The 14,993-nt window shown below is 54.3% G+C and overlaps 1 protein-coding gene across 1 annotated transcript; it reads right to left on the reverse strand.

Annotated features, from left to right (window-relative positions):
- Positions 1–764: 764 nt before the first annotated feature.
- On the reverse strand, positions 765–6,623 carry CDC42EP2 (CDC42 effector protein 2). Its single transcript, XM_019645129.1, has 2 exons — positions 6,059–6,623; positions 765–2,237 (listed from the first exon to the last, which is right to left on the reverse strand). Exon 2 carries the CDS (start codon positions 1,904–1,906, stop codon positions 1,286–1,288), a length of 621 nt encoding a protein of 206 aa, XP_019500674.1. The 5' UTR covers positions 1,907–2,237; positions 6,059–6,623; the 3' UTR covers positions 765–1,285.
- Between the last annotated feature and the right edge of the window lie 8,370 nt (positions 6,624–14,993).

The raw sequence follows: 14,993 nt of genomic DNA on the forward strand, positions 1-14,993 counted from the left end.
GGACCTGACCACGTGTCTCTCCAGCTTAAAATCCTTCAGCAGTTCCCATCGCCTCAGCTGCAGGCAGCAAGCACAGTGTTCAGACTGCAGCCTGCTTTTCCGGCTTCACAGTCCTGCCTGTCCTGAGCCCCAGTTCCTTTACGTCACACACCATAACCAAACATTATCTCTGGTTTTCTCAATGACCCTACAAGGCAGGTATCATTGACTCCATTTTAAAGATGGGGAAACTGAGTCTCACACAGGCTAGGCAGGACTCAGAGATCTTTTCACTACATGGCGGTTCTTCTCTGTCATTCACCCTGGTGCCTCAGTGCCTTTGCTTATGCCTGAGCATACGTCTGTTAGCCCTAGGCTTGGCTCAGAGTCACATCTGATCCCTGAATGTGCCCCGACACCACCTGCACCCCTGCCCAATCACATTTTCTTCATAGTGTTCAACACAGTTGGAAATCATCTTATTTGCTTACAAATTTAATATCCTTCCCCCCTAGAATGTAAGCTCCAGGAGAGCAGGGATGGCGTCTGTCTGGCATCCCCAGCCCCTGGAGCAGGCCAACTGCACTGTAGATGCTCAATCAACAGCGCTGATGAGATGAGCCTGCTGATCAGTCCTGTTGGATCCCTCCCAGCCCCGGTCCTCAGAATCTTCCAAAGGGCAGGGCCCGCTCTGCACAAAGTCAGGGGCTGGGGCCTCCCCAAGGGTCAGTCCAGGTTGCATAGACTGGTCTTTCTTCAGGGACAAAGGTATGGGGGGGCGCAACTATGAGCAGCAGCAAGTTTTATTGCAACCAGAACCCGAGTCATGTGGGAGGGTATGGGGTAGAGGGCCATTGATCACTGATGCCAGGCTCCCAGTCCAGGACACGATACCAAGAGTCTGGCTGGCTGTGCCCTGCCTCTTCCTCTACCCCCCAATCAGGGCCTCTGAGGGGGCGGAGGCAGAAGAGAGGTGAAAGGGGAGTCCATTTCAGCACAGCTTTCATCTGAGGGACGTGAGGGAAGGAGGAGCATTTGGCAGTGGGGGTCCAGGTGGCCCACGATGCTCAGGGTCCTGTGGGCTGAGTGCTGCACGTGTCCCCGTGGGCTTTAGGGAAAAACGATGAGGCGCACTCTGCCCATGGGGAGAGGGTGGGAGGAAAACAAAGGCTCAAAGTGAGAAATCGCTGGCCAGTGACCACACAGGCGGGACCTTGGGATCCCGACTTCTAGGCCAGGGTCGTGTCCACCCCCTGCCTCCGACATTCACCCCAGCCTGGGCGCCCAGACTGGCCCACCTAGGGGCCTATGTGGGCAACTGGTCTTGGTCCATGATCTGGAGGACGTCGTCCAGGATGGAAGGCCCCAGGTCCACGTGCAGGGAGAGCAGGGAGCTGGCATGGGACAGGAAGGGCTCCTCGGCTTCTGACTCAGGGGTCAGCCCATTGCGGGCCGAGCCAGTCTCTGGAATTCTCCAGATGTCCACACTCCCTGCCTCCTGTGGGGAGGCCTGAGGGGTCTCCAGGTGCAGGCGAGGGGGTTTGGGTGGGGCCTGGGTTGTGGGCAGGGTGAGGGCCTGGGGCCCACCGATGACTGGGAGGGAGATGGCGTTCTTGAGCAGAGGGGACGGCCCTTCGGGGAGGTCCCGCCCACACAGTGTGGCAGTGCGGGTAAACTGGAAGGGGAGGTCAAAGGTGCCATCCTCCTCAGGTTCCTCGACTGCTGTCCCCGGCAGGAGGTGGAACTTGCCCTGCAGGAAGGAGATGTCACCAAACATGTCACTGCCTCCACCGCTGCCGATATGAATGGTGTGGCGGAAGTCCCCCAGCGGTGGGCTGATCATGTCCGAGGACAGCAGGTCTCGAAGCTTCTCCTTTTTGCCCTTGCGGCTGCCGCGCTTCAGATAGATGGGTGCCTTGGTGGACATCGTGACCTCACCACCCAGGCCTGGCTGCCGAGGCTGGGGACAGTCCACTCGCCGAGACCACAGCCTCTCACCACTCAATCAGAAACACCAAAAACTCCAGACACCATAAACTTGCCAAAGGGCTAAAAGTAGGACCAAAGTTGGCTCAAGGAATTAGAAAAAGAAAGATTAACTATCGATGAAGTTGGAGGGTTGAGATAATAAAAATCACTCTTTTCCAGAAGGGTTGAAAATTCTTCTGAAAACTGGAAGCAGAAAGGTGATCGCCTACGCAGCAGTGCTCTCTGGTCTTGCCCTTCCGAGTGTCTCTCCCCGGGCTGGGGCTGAGGAGCTGAAACACCAAGGGAACAAGTAAGGGACAGAAGGACAAAAGTCAGAGGCATGCATCTATCTGGCTTCTGGGCCACCTGCGCCAGCCCTGGGAGCCCAAGGGGGAGCCGCTGTGCTGCGGGGACCCTGGAAGAAGCATGTGCTCAGTCATAGACTTGCTGCACCTTAGGGCCTGGATCATCAGCGCCAAGCCCCTCCCTTACAAGTGGGGAAACTGAGGACCTGGCACCTGAGTGACAGGCATGAAGTCCCAGACAAAGTCCTGGCTCTGGTCTTTTGCCATTACCATCACAGGGGCACTTACCCCCCTATTGCACATCAAAGGTGCCCCAAGACACGACAAGTGCCAAATCGCCTGGGGGTCTCACAGATTGGCCTCAGTTCTCCACTTGACCAAGGGCGGCGATCTTGTAACTTCCGTCTCACCCACTCAGGCCTGGCACAGGGCTGGATGCACACATGTGTTCTGCCTATAGCCAAATGACTGACATCCCTATTTGGCTCAATCATGTCCCACCTGGATGTGAGGGTCATCTTTTCAGAGTTTCCCTTTTCTCCTCCTCCTGATTAGGAGTTCCTTATGGGCAGGGGCTGAGTCTAATTAGTTTCTGTCTCTCTCCCTGCCCCAGCACCTAAGGGAAAGATGGAGCGGTACAAATATTTTGGAGGGGACTCTATTCTGTGTCTGGAATTTTGCTGAGTTCTTTGCAAATACATCTCTAATTATCACAACCACCCTCCTGTCATCCCCATTTTAAAACCAGAGCTATAAGACACTTTGGAGGAATTCCCACAAGGCATTGCAGAGGGAGAGAAGCAAAATGCAAAAATGTAGTATAGAAGATTCCATTTATTGAAAGTATTGACCAGCTCCCCTCTCCCTCCCCATATATGCATGTATATGTTCATATACAGGTCTACATAGGATTATATCTGATATAAGAACAGAGAACGATGTGGAAGGTTGTTATATGGGCTACCTACACTGGGGTGGGGGGTGGGTATGGGGTATGGGGTCAGTGACATGGGAGGAAAGGTGTCCTCAATAAAAATTATCTGTAACATTTGGTCTCATTACAATTGGGCTGTCGGAAAAGTCATGATGCATTTTTGCCACAAAAAACATAGAAAAAAATACATCATGACTTTTCCGACAGCCCAATATAAACTGATGTGTAAATTTGAAAGGATAGTCACCAAAATGTTGATGTTGGTTCTCTCGAGGTGGCAGAATTTCCGGTGACTTTGTCTTTCTTATTCATACTTTTGTAAGCTCAAGTTCTTAATAATAAGCACGTATTATTTATATGCACATATTTATGAAATCAGAAAAAATAATATTTTTAACATGGAAATAATAAACACACTATGGAGGGGTGTCATACAGGTTTAACAGAAAAAGGAAGCCTTGCAAACACTCCCTCCAGTCCCCACGGTGGGGGGATTGGCCTGACACGTGGATACAGATGTAGAATCAGAGCACAAAAGGCAAAGAAAGAAACGTATCCAAAGTCACCCAGCGGGGACCCAGATGAGCCCACCCTCTTTCACGGCTGTCTCCATTTCCGCTGTCAGAGGCTGAGCAGGTGGGAAATTGGCCAGGGAGGGGCCGAGCAGCGGCAAGGTTGCCTCTGCCAGCTCTTCTGCCCCATCCTGGGCAGAGTGAGGGCTGGCAGGAGGGAACAGGAAGGAGGACGGAGGATGCAGGAGGAGTGGCAGAGTCCCAACTCTCTTCACTCCCCCAGACTCTCACGCAGGAAACCCCACCCCAGGACCGGACACCCGGGTCAGTCATGCTGAGCCACAGAGACCGGACATCTTGCCCCTCCCAGAGCACCTGCAGTTTAACAGGAAACAAAGGAATGACTCTCCGGTGGCAGATTTCCAGTTAAGCTTTAAGGAGCTGGGGGTAGGGCGGGTGAGACACTGGGTGTTTCGAGGTCTTGGAGTCCCATCACTCATTCATTTAACATACATTTGTGCCCACCATGCCAGCCCTGGGTGGGAGGGCACACTGACACATATTCTACGTGTCCCTTTGGCAGGCAAGAAGTCCTGGGGTGGGTTTTCCTTCCTTTTCGCTCATGGAGAGTGGGACTGACTGGTAGGATGTGCTCAGAGCCTGGGCCAGGTCCTCCCTCCCATCACACAGGGGCGCCAAGACAGCCTGAGTGTTTCCACAACAAATTGGGCGTCCCTGACAGCTGTCTCACTCAGAGCCAGATGTACCGCCCAATTCCAGATGTGGGGAGAACTGAGGCTAGCTTGGAAGGGTTGGGCCAGTGTCAACCACCCAGGGGAGAGCTGAGAATTGCAACCATCAAGCCCCAAGAATTCGAATTTGGCAACCATAAGACCCCAAGCTCCAGCTGCTCATGTACAGCTTCCATCTTAATGCTCCCAGACACAGCATGGTGAGCGTCATTACCGCCTTTTACAGAGGGAGAAGCTGAAACTCAGAGATGTTTAGTAACTTTGCTGAGGTCACCCAGCTAGTTACAAGGAACCAGCAGCCCAGGGCCTCCTTAAAAGAAAATGACTTCCTGGAGGCAGAGCCCCTTTTGTCACAAGTAATACTACCCTACCAGAGGTGTTCAAAGAGCAGCCCCCTGACCTTACGGGAGACTGACCTTGAATCTCCACTTGGGACTCACTCTGATCTTGGGAAAGACACTGTTCCTCTATGGCCTCACCTTCCCCATCCATAAAATGGGCTGATAATAAAGCCATCACCAGAGGGCTACTGGAGACCCCACTGCCATAGTGCAAGTGACAGCAGACACAGCCCGGCCTTGAATTCAGCAAATAGCTGTAGGGCTTTCTTCAAGCATTTTGGTGTCTGGGGACAGTGCTCTCAACAAGACCAAAACCCAACAGCTCCTGGCTCCAGGCGTCCACCGTCTCCCACCCGCCACAACATAGCCTGGGCAGAATCTCCCTCGCCAGGCTGCGGGGTCTCCCGAGGTCTCGGTGCGGAGCGGCGCGCGGATCCGCCGCCGCTAGGTGGCGCGCTCGCCTGCTCTATTGCCCCACGTTCGGGAGGAGTCCGGGCTCGCACCGGTCTCCAGCGCGCCTCGGGTTCCAGGCAGGCGCCCCCAAGGAGCCGCACGTAAGCGTACCAGCTGCGGATTGTCTGCGGGATCTTATTCTCTTGCCGGGGGTTTCTGGTATCACAACCAGACAATCATGGGGGAAAAGGGGCGATCGGGGGCCCTGCCGGGTCTCCAAGCTCTGGGAGGAGCCTCCCCTGTGCTTTCCGGCCTGAGCGATGTCCGAGTGTCCATGTGGCGCAAGGCCAGCGCTGGGGCGTGCTGGCCCCCGCCCCTGGCTCCCGCGGATCCAGCTCCTCAGCTCCAGCTCGGGTTCCGGCGCCGATCCCTCCCCGCCCGCTGCCCGAGCGCAGCCCAGCCCAACCCAGACCGGATCCGTTTCAGGACGCTCGCTGCCGTGGCTAAAGATAGGAGGACCCCTCACTATAGGCTAAAAATACGACCCCCATCCGGGGCCGCTACGCAGGACATTGGGAGAGCGCTCCCAGGTCCCAGGGGTAGGGTGGGGCTCCGTCGCAGGGTGGAGGGCGGGCCCGGGAGTTCGGGCTCTGGATGCACGGTCCCCTGCAGGAGGAGGGGATACGGCTGTGGCCAGCAGGACCGAGGCACAGGCAGGGAACACCGTGGAGCTCGAGGCTCCTGGGAAAGAACCTGCGTGGAGGTGAGGAGGGGGGGCCTGGGCACAATATGGAACTGGGCGCCACAGGGATGGTCCTCTTTGGGGGTGCCCTAGGAGTTGCAGACAGGCTGCAGAGTCCCGGCGCGAACTCACCTTGAAACGCTTAAGCAGCTGACCCGCGGGCGGCAAAAGCTCCGGAGCTGGACCGCACAGCGGTGGGAGCCGAACCCAGCTGTGAACTTACAGTGCAGCCCTTGGCCCCTGAATCCCCGCCCCTGGCCCACGGAGCCAATGCCTAAGCCGCCCCAGCTAGGCTCCGCCCACACCCCGTCCACTCCGGGCCCCGCCTGGGCTCCCCCTTCTGCTGCTTCGCGCCGGTGTCCAGCAGGCCAGCAGGCTCTGGGGTCCAGTCCAAGCTCGGGAGGCTGCCGGCCAGACGGCATCAGGTGCCTAGGCTGGACTCCGCGGACTCCGGCTGTGCCCGTCGGAATCCAAATTCTCTGTTCTAGAAGGGCCTAGGGGGTGGCAGCCGGAAGAGCGAATTCAGAATTCTCAGAGCGTCCTAGGCGTTCCCTCCCTGAGGTGCCTGCACAAGCGTATTCAGTGACTACTAAGGGAATGAATGAGGTCTTGAAGGCGACTACGTTAAAATATTACAACTTATGAGAGATTTCACGAGTTTATTGCCCGCTAGAAAAGAGGGCATCGAGGGTGTGGGAGTGGCCTGAGCACGCTGATATCTGCGGTCAGTCTAGGTGGCTCCCAGGCGGGGGGTGGGAGGGTGGGACCCATACTAAGACTCATTCCAACTTGATTCCTTCATTCATTCATGTATACGGTACTAGAAACATTTATTGAAGGGCAAGCCCTACATAGGGTGCTGGAGATAGAAGGTTAAGGTCGCCGATGAAATTACAGTTGCTAATAAACTGACTTTAAAATAGGGAGATTATCTTGAATTATCTAAGTGGGCCACATGCAATATCAAGGGTCCTTAAAAGGGGATGAAAGAGGCAGGAAAGGAGAGTCAGAGCAGAGCTGTGACGATGGAGGATGGGTCAGAGAAACGCTATGTTGGTGACTTTGAAGATGAAGGAAGGGGCCACAAACACAAGAATGTGGTCACCACAGCCCTGCTGACACCTCGATCTTAGCCCAGTGGGACCCCTGATGGACTTCTAACCTACAGAACTGCACCTTAATAAATTTGTGTTGTTTTAAGCCTCCAAGTTTGTGGTGATTTGTTACAGCAGCAATAGAAAACTAATACAGGGAAGTTTTGGGTTTTAACCATTAGCTTTCCCGGCCCCTCCCTCAACTCCCCAGGAAGCATCAATCAGGTGGATTCTGCCAGGACTGGCCTGGTGGCCCAGAGGAAAACTGTCCTGGACAGTGGATGGAGGGGACATGGTGGCCGTAGGCCAAGTTGTGATGTGGGTGGGTAAGAGTTATACATCTCCCTGCTCTTGCCACCCAGGCTCTATCAGGCACCCACCCACCCAGGCCTGTCTATGGATCTTACCAAGTGCTTCTTGTCCCCAGAAGCCCAGTGAGGTGGGCAGAGCCAGCATCACTGTCCCCCTTTACAGAGTTGGAAACTGAAGCTTGGGGCACTAACAGCGATCCGCTCGGCCTGAAAATGTTAAGACACTCAGGCGCTGGGCCCTCGTCTCCCCTCAGGATGCTCACCCAGCCATTGTCACCCCTGCTTTCCCTTCCCTCCCACAACACAGCCCTGGGAGAGGTGGGACAGCTCTGCCAAGCCCTGAGCACTGCCCCTGAGCCAGGAGCCCAGGCTCTGAGCTGGTTTGCTGCTGGCTTGTTCTGTGGCCACAGGCAAAAGACAGTCCCTTTCTGAACCCCCCTGCCTATAAAATGGAAGTTGAGTGAGTCCCAAATAAGATGAGGGACTTGCGTGTGTTTTGTTGGTGGCAACACACAGCCGTGGCAGGCGGCAGTTTCGGTGGCACAATATAACAGGAGCTTTGGGGAAGGGCGGGCTGGCCTTGCCACCTGACCTGGAATGACTCTAGTGATGAAGCCCCCTGAGCCTTCAGGGATGTGGCTGAGGTGCAGCCCCCTGCCCCTTGCTCATTTGCTGAGAGTCCTCAGCAAATTGGGGGAAAGGGGACAGGAAGGGTCAGGAGCTCCATTCACAGCTGGTGACAAAAACAGAAATTTGCAGGAATGGACGCTTGGAGCAGCAAAGGTGCTCACCCAAGGCCACGGAAAGTAGGGAACCAAGTCCAGAGCTCATTGGAGAGGTTCTGGGGGCACAACTGGGTAGCACTGAGGGATGGGTAGAGAGTGGCCAATTTGGCCCCACCAGCCTTGCCCAAACCCCCGCTCCCTCGCTCAATTACTAGTGTGCTGTCCAGCCTGACTGCCAGGCTAGGGCTCCCAACCAGGGCCCAAAGCCAGAGGAACCTCCATCTGCGCTCTGGGGACTGTTTTAAGCCCACCTGAATCTGACAAGTTTCCACCCCATGCTGTTTGGTATGCTCCTGCCCTCAGCCAAAGCAAAGGGTCCCCACAAAGCCCATACCCAAGGTGTGATTTGTACCTGGGGGTGGGTTCTGGGCTTTGCAAGCTCTCAAGTGGGTGGTTCACTCTCTCCATTTCCAGATGAGGTTATATCACTTGGTTGGGGCTTGAGGAAGCCCTGGGCGCCTGCTGCCAGTGACTCCTGGATCTGCTGAATGGACAGGACCTTTGTGCACACACCCAGCTGCCATGGGAGGCCAGCAGTAAATGAGCATTTATGAAACAGGATTTCATTTACTAAAATTGGCATTTTTACGCAACTCCTCAGGTTTTGCATAAGGGCCTGAGTTTGGGCGGGGAGGTTGGGCTCCTGAACCGGGGGGACAGCTGGGGTGCCCTATATTTCTGACCCAACAGACACTCAGGCCAATCGCCCCGCCCACTGCCTACATCCCATGTCTAGGGTCTGATGCCTCAGCCAGGATCTGGGCTGCTCTTGCTGGAAGGGCTCCTGGATACTCTGGTGAGTGAGAGGGCAGGACCCTGAAGGACATTTGGGAGGGGGGCGGTGAGAGGCAAAGAAGGTTGCAATGGAGAAACACCCTGTATGAGGTATTCAGCTTCCTTCTCCTCAGCCTGCAGCCTCTCCGCAGCCCTGGGATGGGCCCAATCTGTTCCCCTCAAACCCATGTCTGCTCCTCCAACACAGGGCCCTGTAACCATCACACAAGGACTGACTCAGCCCTTCCTTCCCTTCCCGGCCTCTTCTTCCTGGAAACCATCCACGTCAGCAGGCCCAGTCCCCATGGGCCCACGGGAGAGAGTCAGAAGCCCCCTCTTCCAAGGTTAGCTGGGGAGGATGGAGGGACCAGCAGGGAACCTGCTCTCCATAGCCACATCGAACCAGGAACCTGGGGCCCTGGGAGGCAGGTGGGACGATGGGAACCAGGAGTCTGGAGGCAGGTCTTGGAGCAGACAGTCCCAAGGGAAGGGTGATGATAATCTGGCGGGGAATTTAGGAGGGCAGTGAGCAGAGATAAGGTCTCTGGAGGTGCCTCAGCTCCAGCCCCCCACCCCCTACCCCCAGGAAGCCTTTCCCATCCCAGCCTGAACTCAGGCCTGCAGGGCTCTGTGGCCTGAGCCAACCCCAGGATTTTTCCTTGATTGTTTCTTGTTTCCTTCCTCCCCTGGGCTCCTGCCAACTCCAGCCCTGCCCTCCTCACGCTTCACCCCACTTCAGAGAACTCTGATCCGTAAGACGCTGGGATTCGAGAAGAGTGTTCCCTTGGAACTACCCTCAGCCTCTGTCTTGTACCCTCCTTGGGAGTTGGGTGACAGGGCCTTGCTGGGGGACTTTCCTATGGGTCTCGATTTTGGCTCCAGGCCAGGGCCATGGGGGTTTCCAGAGTAGTGACAGTCCTGTTCTAGCAGGGACCAGCCCAGGCACTTCCTCCCTGGGGCCTCTGGGAGTGCCCAAGCCGCATTGCTCTCCTTTAGCCTGGGGAACAGAGTCAGCAAAGGCCGTTTTCAACACTTCTCCCCTCCCCCTTCAAGGCATCTTGTCATCATTCATTTTGAAAACTCATATTTGCATCTACCTTGTGCCTGGGGCTGTGCTGAACTAGAGAAGACACGGATGGCCAAGGCTGGGGCCCCAGCTCTTAGGGAACAGATAGTCCCTAAGAGTGAAACAAATAAACAGTTCTAAAACAGCGTATTCTGTGCCACAACAGAGGTCCTTGAGGACAGAGGCCGGCTCTGATTCACCTCTATTTGTCCCAGGCCAGCATGAATGAGGCTGTCAGTGACTGTGCATTGAATGAAGAACCAAAAAGAACAGTAGTGGGAAGGATTTGTTCTGCTAGAGCTGGGGAAGCAGATGGGAGAGTTAGGAAGGCTTAAAGGAAGAGGTGATACTTGAACAGGGTAGTGATGGATGAGTAGGAGTTTTCCAGGTAGAGAAAGGGAAGGATACTAGGGGGAGCAGGCAGAGGCAGAGGCAAAGGTCAGGAGGAGTACAAGTTTATGTATGGTGTGATCAGAAAACAGATGTCCAGTGGACCATGGCGTGGGAGAGGGAGAAGGCACTGTTTTCTTTTCCCAGCATCCATCCCTCTTATTCTGGTGACCGCCCTCAATTTTCCAGAGTCTCCAGTGTGATTGAGCCCACTGTGATTTGGACCTGGAGGGAGGCCTCTAAAACTGGGTCTGAGACCCAGGTGCAGCCAATCTGAGTCATAGGGATGGTTCAGGGGTGGGCATATGACACTGATGAAATTCAGCTTGGGGACTTGCTGGGAGTCGTAGGGTTACAAATGCCAAGGTGCGAACCCAGGGCTGCTGGTGACGAGCTTTACCACCCCAAGGGAAGATCATGTCTAAGAATAAAGCCAGCACAGAGAAAAGCGAAACCAAGAGAATGAATCTCAATGACATTGCTTGTGCTCCTGGATCCAGCCATGCCTGAAGCAGACACCCAGTATGTGAAACAACAAATTACAATTTTTGTCTAATCCCGTTGGAATTGGGTTTCTGTCACTTGCCACTGAGAATCTTTCCCATTAAAAAGTAATTCAAGGCAGGCAGCAGCTCATGATGACTGCCCAATGCCATGGAAAGGGAATCAAGGGTCTGTGTAGAGGTGTGTCATATCAGAATTGCATTTTTTTCATGTAAGTTACTTTTTCGATATGGTAATGCTTTCATGTGGTTCAAAATTCAGAAGCCATAAGAGGCAGCAAGTCTTTCTCTTACCCCTGTTACCCAGGCACCGTTCTCCTTCCCATAGACAACCTGTGTTACCTGTTTCTTGTAAACACTTCTAAGAATAGTCTTTGCATGTGCAAGCAAAGCCCTTCCCATCTTTTTCACACAAACGGCAATGTTTAGACAGGTAGAGCCCCAAAGTACTGCAGGCCCTGGTCGGAATGGAGGGAGAGCAGGCCCTATTGTTGGGGGCAATGGGGGTGACTCTGAGGGGCCACAGGAAACCACATTTTATTGAACCTCTGCTGTCACACTGTATTGCACCTTGTTTTCTTCAGCTAACCATGTTTTTTCAGGTAACGTTATATTTATGACCATTCCATATCAGTACACAGAGTAGTGTCCTGGGTTTCACTTTTTAATGGTTGCATAATATTCCAGTGCTCCATAATTTACATAAGTAAATCCCAGCTGATGGATATCAGTTGTTCCCCGCCCTTTCCTATGACAAGCTGTACCATAGTGAGTCATCTTGTACAAAAGCTGTTTCACGTGCACGTGAGCACAGTTGTGGAATAAATTCCTAAGGACTTAAGGGGGTCAAAGGGCACGTGTAGCTATCATTTGGTCAGCTCTGTCTGTTTGTCCTTCTCAGGGGATGTGCCAGGTACCAGGCCTCCTGTACGAACCACGAGGCCTGTTTCTCCTCAGTCTCACCAGCAAGCACTTGGTTCTCCATCTTTTTGTTTATTGTCAGTCTGACAGGTAAACATGAAACAAAGCCATAGGAAACTCGGTGTAGTTTTAGTTTGTGTTTCTCTCATGATAAGTGAGTTTGACTGTCTTTTCAGAGGCTTCAGGGCCACTCAAATTTATTTTTCCATGAATTGGCTGCAGAATTGCACTTAGGAAGTTTGCTTTGGAGAGGGCGACCTGGAGGGAGGCGTGACTGGGGGCAGAGGACAGTTTGGGGACAGTTGGTTCAGGGGAGAGACAGAACTTGACTCTCAGCTGTGGTGTAAAAGCCAGAGTTGGAGATAATGAGGTCAAAAGATTGGAATTTCGTGACAGACGAGGGCCATGGAGGGAGGAGAAGGAGGTCAGGCCCAGTCCAGGCTGATGAGTTGGGCCGAGGGGGTGGGGGAAGGGTAGGGGACAGGGGAAGAAAGGGAGATTGGTAGAGCCACCAGTGGAGATGGAAGATTCTGGGGGTGAAGATGATGTGCCACCTGCGCCTTCTCCCCCTCACACCGTGATTGATGCCCAACACCCACCTGATGGTCACATGCCCCTGCTTACACGCTTCAGTGCCACAAACCTTGGGCAGGGCCCCTCCTGGCCTCTCCAGCCTCAAGCCACCTCTTCATTTCCTCTGTTCGAGACACTGGCCTGTCGGCCCAACAGCTATGCCCAGACCCCAGGGGCAAGCCCCTTGCACACGCTCTTCCCTTCACCTCACTTGGCCACTTCCTGTGCATCCTGCAGCTCTCAGCTGCGGTGCCTCCTGCTCAGGGAAGCCTTCCAGATCCCCAGTCGATGTCAAGTCCCCTTGTCATAGCCTTGAAGAAACTCTGGACCACTGTCCTCTCTGTGCCATCGTCATTTGATTCATGTCCACCCTGCAATGGACCATGACCGCCATTGTCTCCCCAGAGTGCATGCCATGTAGTAGGTACCCAATGAATGAATGAATGAATGAATGAATGGTAGGATGCTGGTAATAGCCAGAAAGGGGTTATGGGAGACAAGCATTCCGGAAGTAGAAGAGCCTGGACTCAGGGACTTCTCTGAGGCACAAACAGCAGCTCTTGTGAGACCAGCTCTCAGGGAGGGCATTACAAACGTGACAGGATATGGAGAGCTGAGGCCTCGGAGGGGCGTGAAAGTTGTGTATGTACAACTTTTTTCTTTCTTTAAAAGTAATCCATGCTCATGGCAAGATTTCAAACAGGTTATGAGAGTGAACATGACAAAGAATTCTCCAAGCCCTCTAGCTCCTGACCTCTAGCCTTTTGACAATGATTCCAAGAGGTAAATCACTGTTACCAAAACTATTCTAAGGGGCAGAACACTTGAAGGGTACTTGGGTCCTCATGGGGAAAGTGGGCCTTGGGGGGAATCTGCCGGGATCAGGAGTGGCCGGGACTTCTAACCCCTGGCTCAGTTCTCCTCCCACTGCTGCCTGCTTCGTGAAGGGACCAGGGACCGCTACTGCCTCTGCCCGGCTGCAGGGCCTGAAGTCCACGTGGCCACCCAGCTTCTCCCCCTTCTCACTCTTTGGGGGTGGGGCCTGCTGACTGGGCCCTGGGGGATCTGGGAGTGATGGGAGTAGGCAGAGGAGGCTGGTCGGCTGGGCCCCGCAGGCTGCTGGGCAAACGCCTGGGCGCTCGGGGAGCAGTGTGCAGGGATCAGGGGTCAGCAGGGTCACGGAGCAGCAGCTGTCCCTGAGACCTCTGAGAGGACCCTGGACCCGGGCAGCTGCAGGGCTCTCAGCTGTCAGGCGGGCTCTGACCAGGCAGGAGTCTGAAGCCTGAGGAGGAGGGTGGGTCTGGGCGGGGGAATCTGGAGCTGGCCGTGGGCCCAGATGGATCCTAGGGCAGGCCAGTCCCTAGGCCCCTGGGACCCTGGCATTTCCAGGACAGCCCCAGAGGGAGCAGAGATCAGCCTGGTCATTCAGGGAAAGAAAACCCAAAATGACAGAGGCCAAAGTGACAGAGGGGCCCAAATGCCTGAGCACAGATGATGGCCACCTTCATGACTCAGTGATGGTCATCTCTGTGACTCCAGACCCGAGGCCAGGAGTGTCAGCTTCACCTCTGGTCTCCCTTCTCTTCAGCTGGCCCCCCAGGGCCTCCCGGTTCTGTAGCTTTTTAACAAAATGAGCTGTAAGCAGGCGGCTCCCAGATCAACTTCTTCAGTCCCCCTCCTCACCAGGGTGCTACTCTGTCATCCCAACAGCCAACAGGAGGCTGTGCCCACTTGGGTGTCCCCCTTAATCCCAACGTGCCCCAACAGACGCAGGCACCTCCTCGAGCACCTCTTCTCAGACCGTCCCTCCTCCCTCACGCTCCCAGGCACCTGGGCTCCTCTTATAGTCTGTACTTGGTGGGTGGTCAAGTTGGTCAGCACGGCAGGGTGGAGAGACAAGGGCTTTGGAGTTTAAACCCCAGCCCCATCACTTACTCAGGCCAGTGACCTTGAACCTCTTGGAGCCTGCCAGCATGATTTGTTGGGAGGGTGAATTGTGAGCTCTACATTAAAGTGCACACAGTAGGTCTTCAGAAATGTTAATTCTCTTTTCTTCCTGTGTTTTCTCTGTTTGTTTCATGGCAGTCATACCATTCTTGCTGCCGTGGTTCAGGACCTCATCATTTTGGTTGTAAGTGACAGAAAATTCAACTCAAACTATTGGATTGTCGGAAGTCATGACGTATTTTTTCTATGTTTTTCGTTGCAAAATTGCATCATAACTTTTCCAACAACCCAATAGTTTAAGAAAGAAAAAAAAAGCGGGGGTGGTATTTGTGGTTTAGGTTTGGGGATGGGGGATAGCTAGCTTCACCAGAGCTGAGACAACATGGCCTGGTGCTGACCTCTCTCTCTCCATCTCTTGGCTCTGTGCTTTCTGGCTTAGTTCATTCTCAGGATGGGTTTTCCCTCATGGTGGCAAGATGGCTGCAGCAGCTCCACCCTTGCAGCTGTGTCCTTTTGACCACTCCAGCATAAGCCTCAGAGTCATTGTGCTTGGATTTTGTTAGGTCATGCCTATCCCTGGCTAATCCCTGAGGCCAGGGAGATGCAATGTGCTGTTTGGTTTAGGCAAGAGAGGAGTACAGAGGCGGGGTGGTTCCTGGGGTACTGTTTTCATAGGAATGGAGTATGGGTGCTGGGTGTCTCT

This window comes from Hipposideros armiger, unplaced genomic scaffold (assembly GCF_001890085.2).
Source record: "Hipposideros armiger isolate ML-2016 unplaced genomic scaffold, ASM189008v1 scaffold_93, whole genome shotgun sequence".
NCBI classification, from domain to species: domain Eukaryota; kingdom Metazoa; phylum Chordata; class Mammalia; order Chiroptera; family Hipposideridae; genus Hipposideros; species Hipposideros armiger.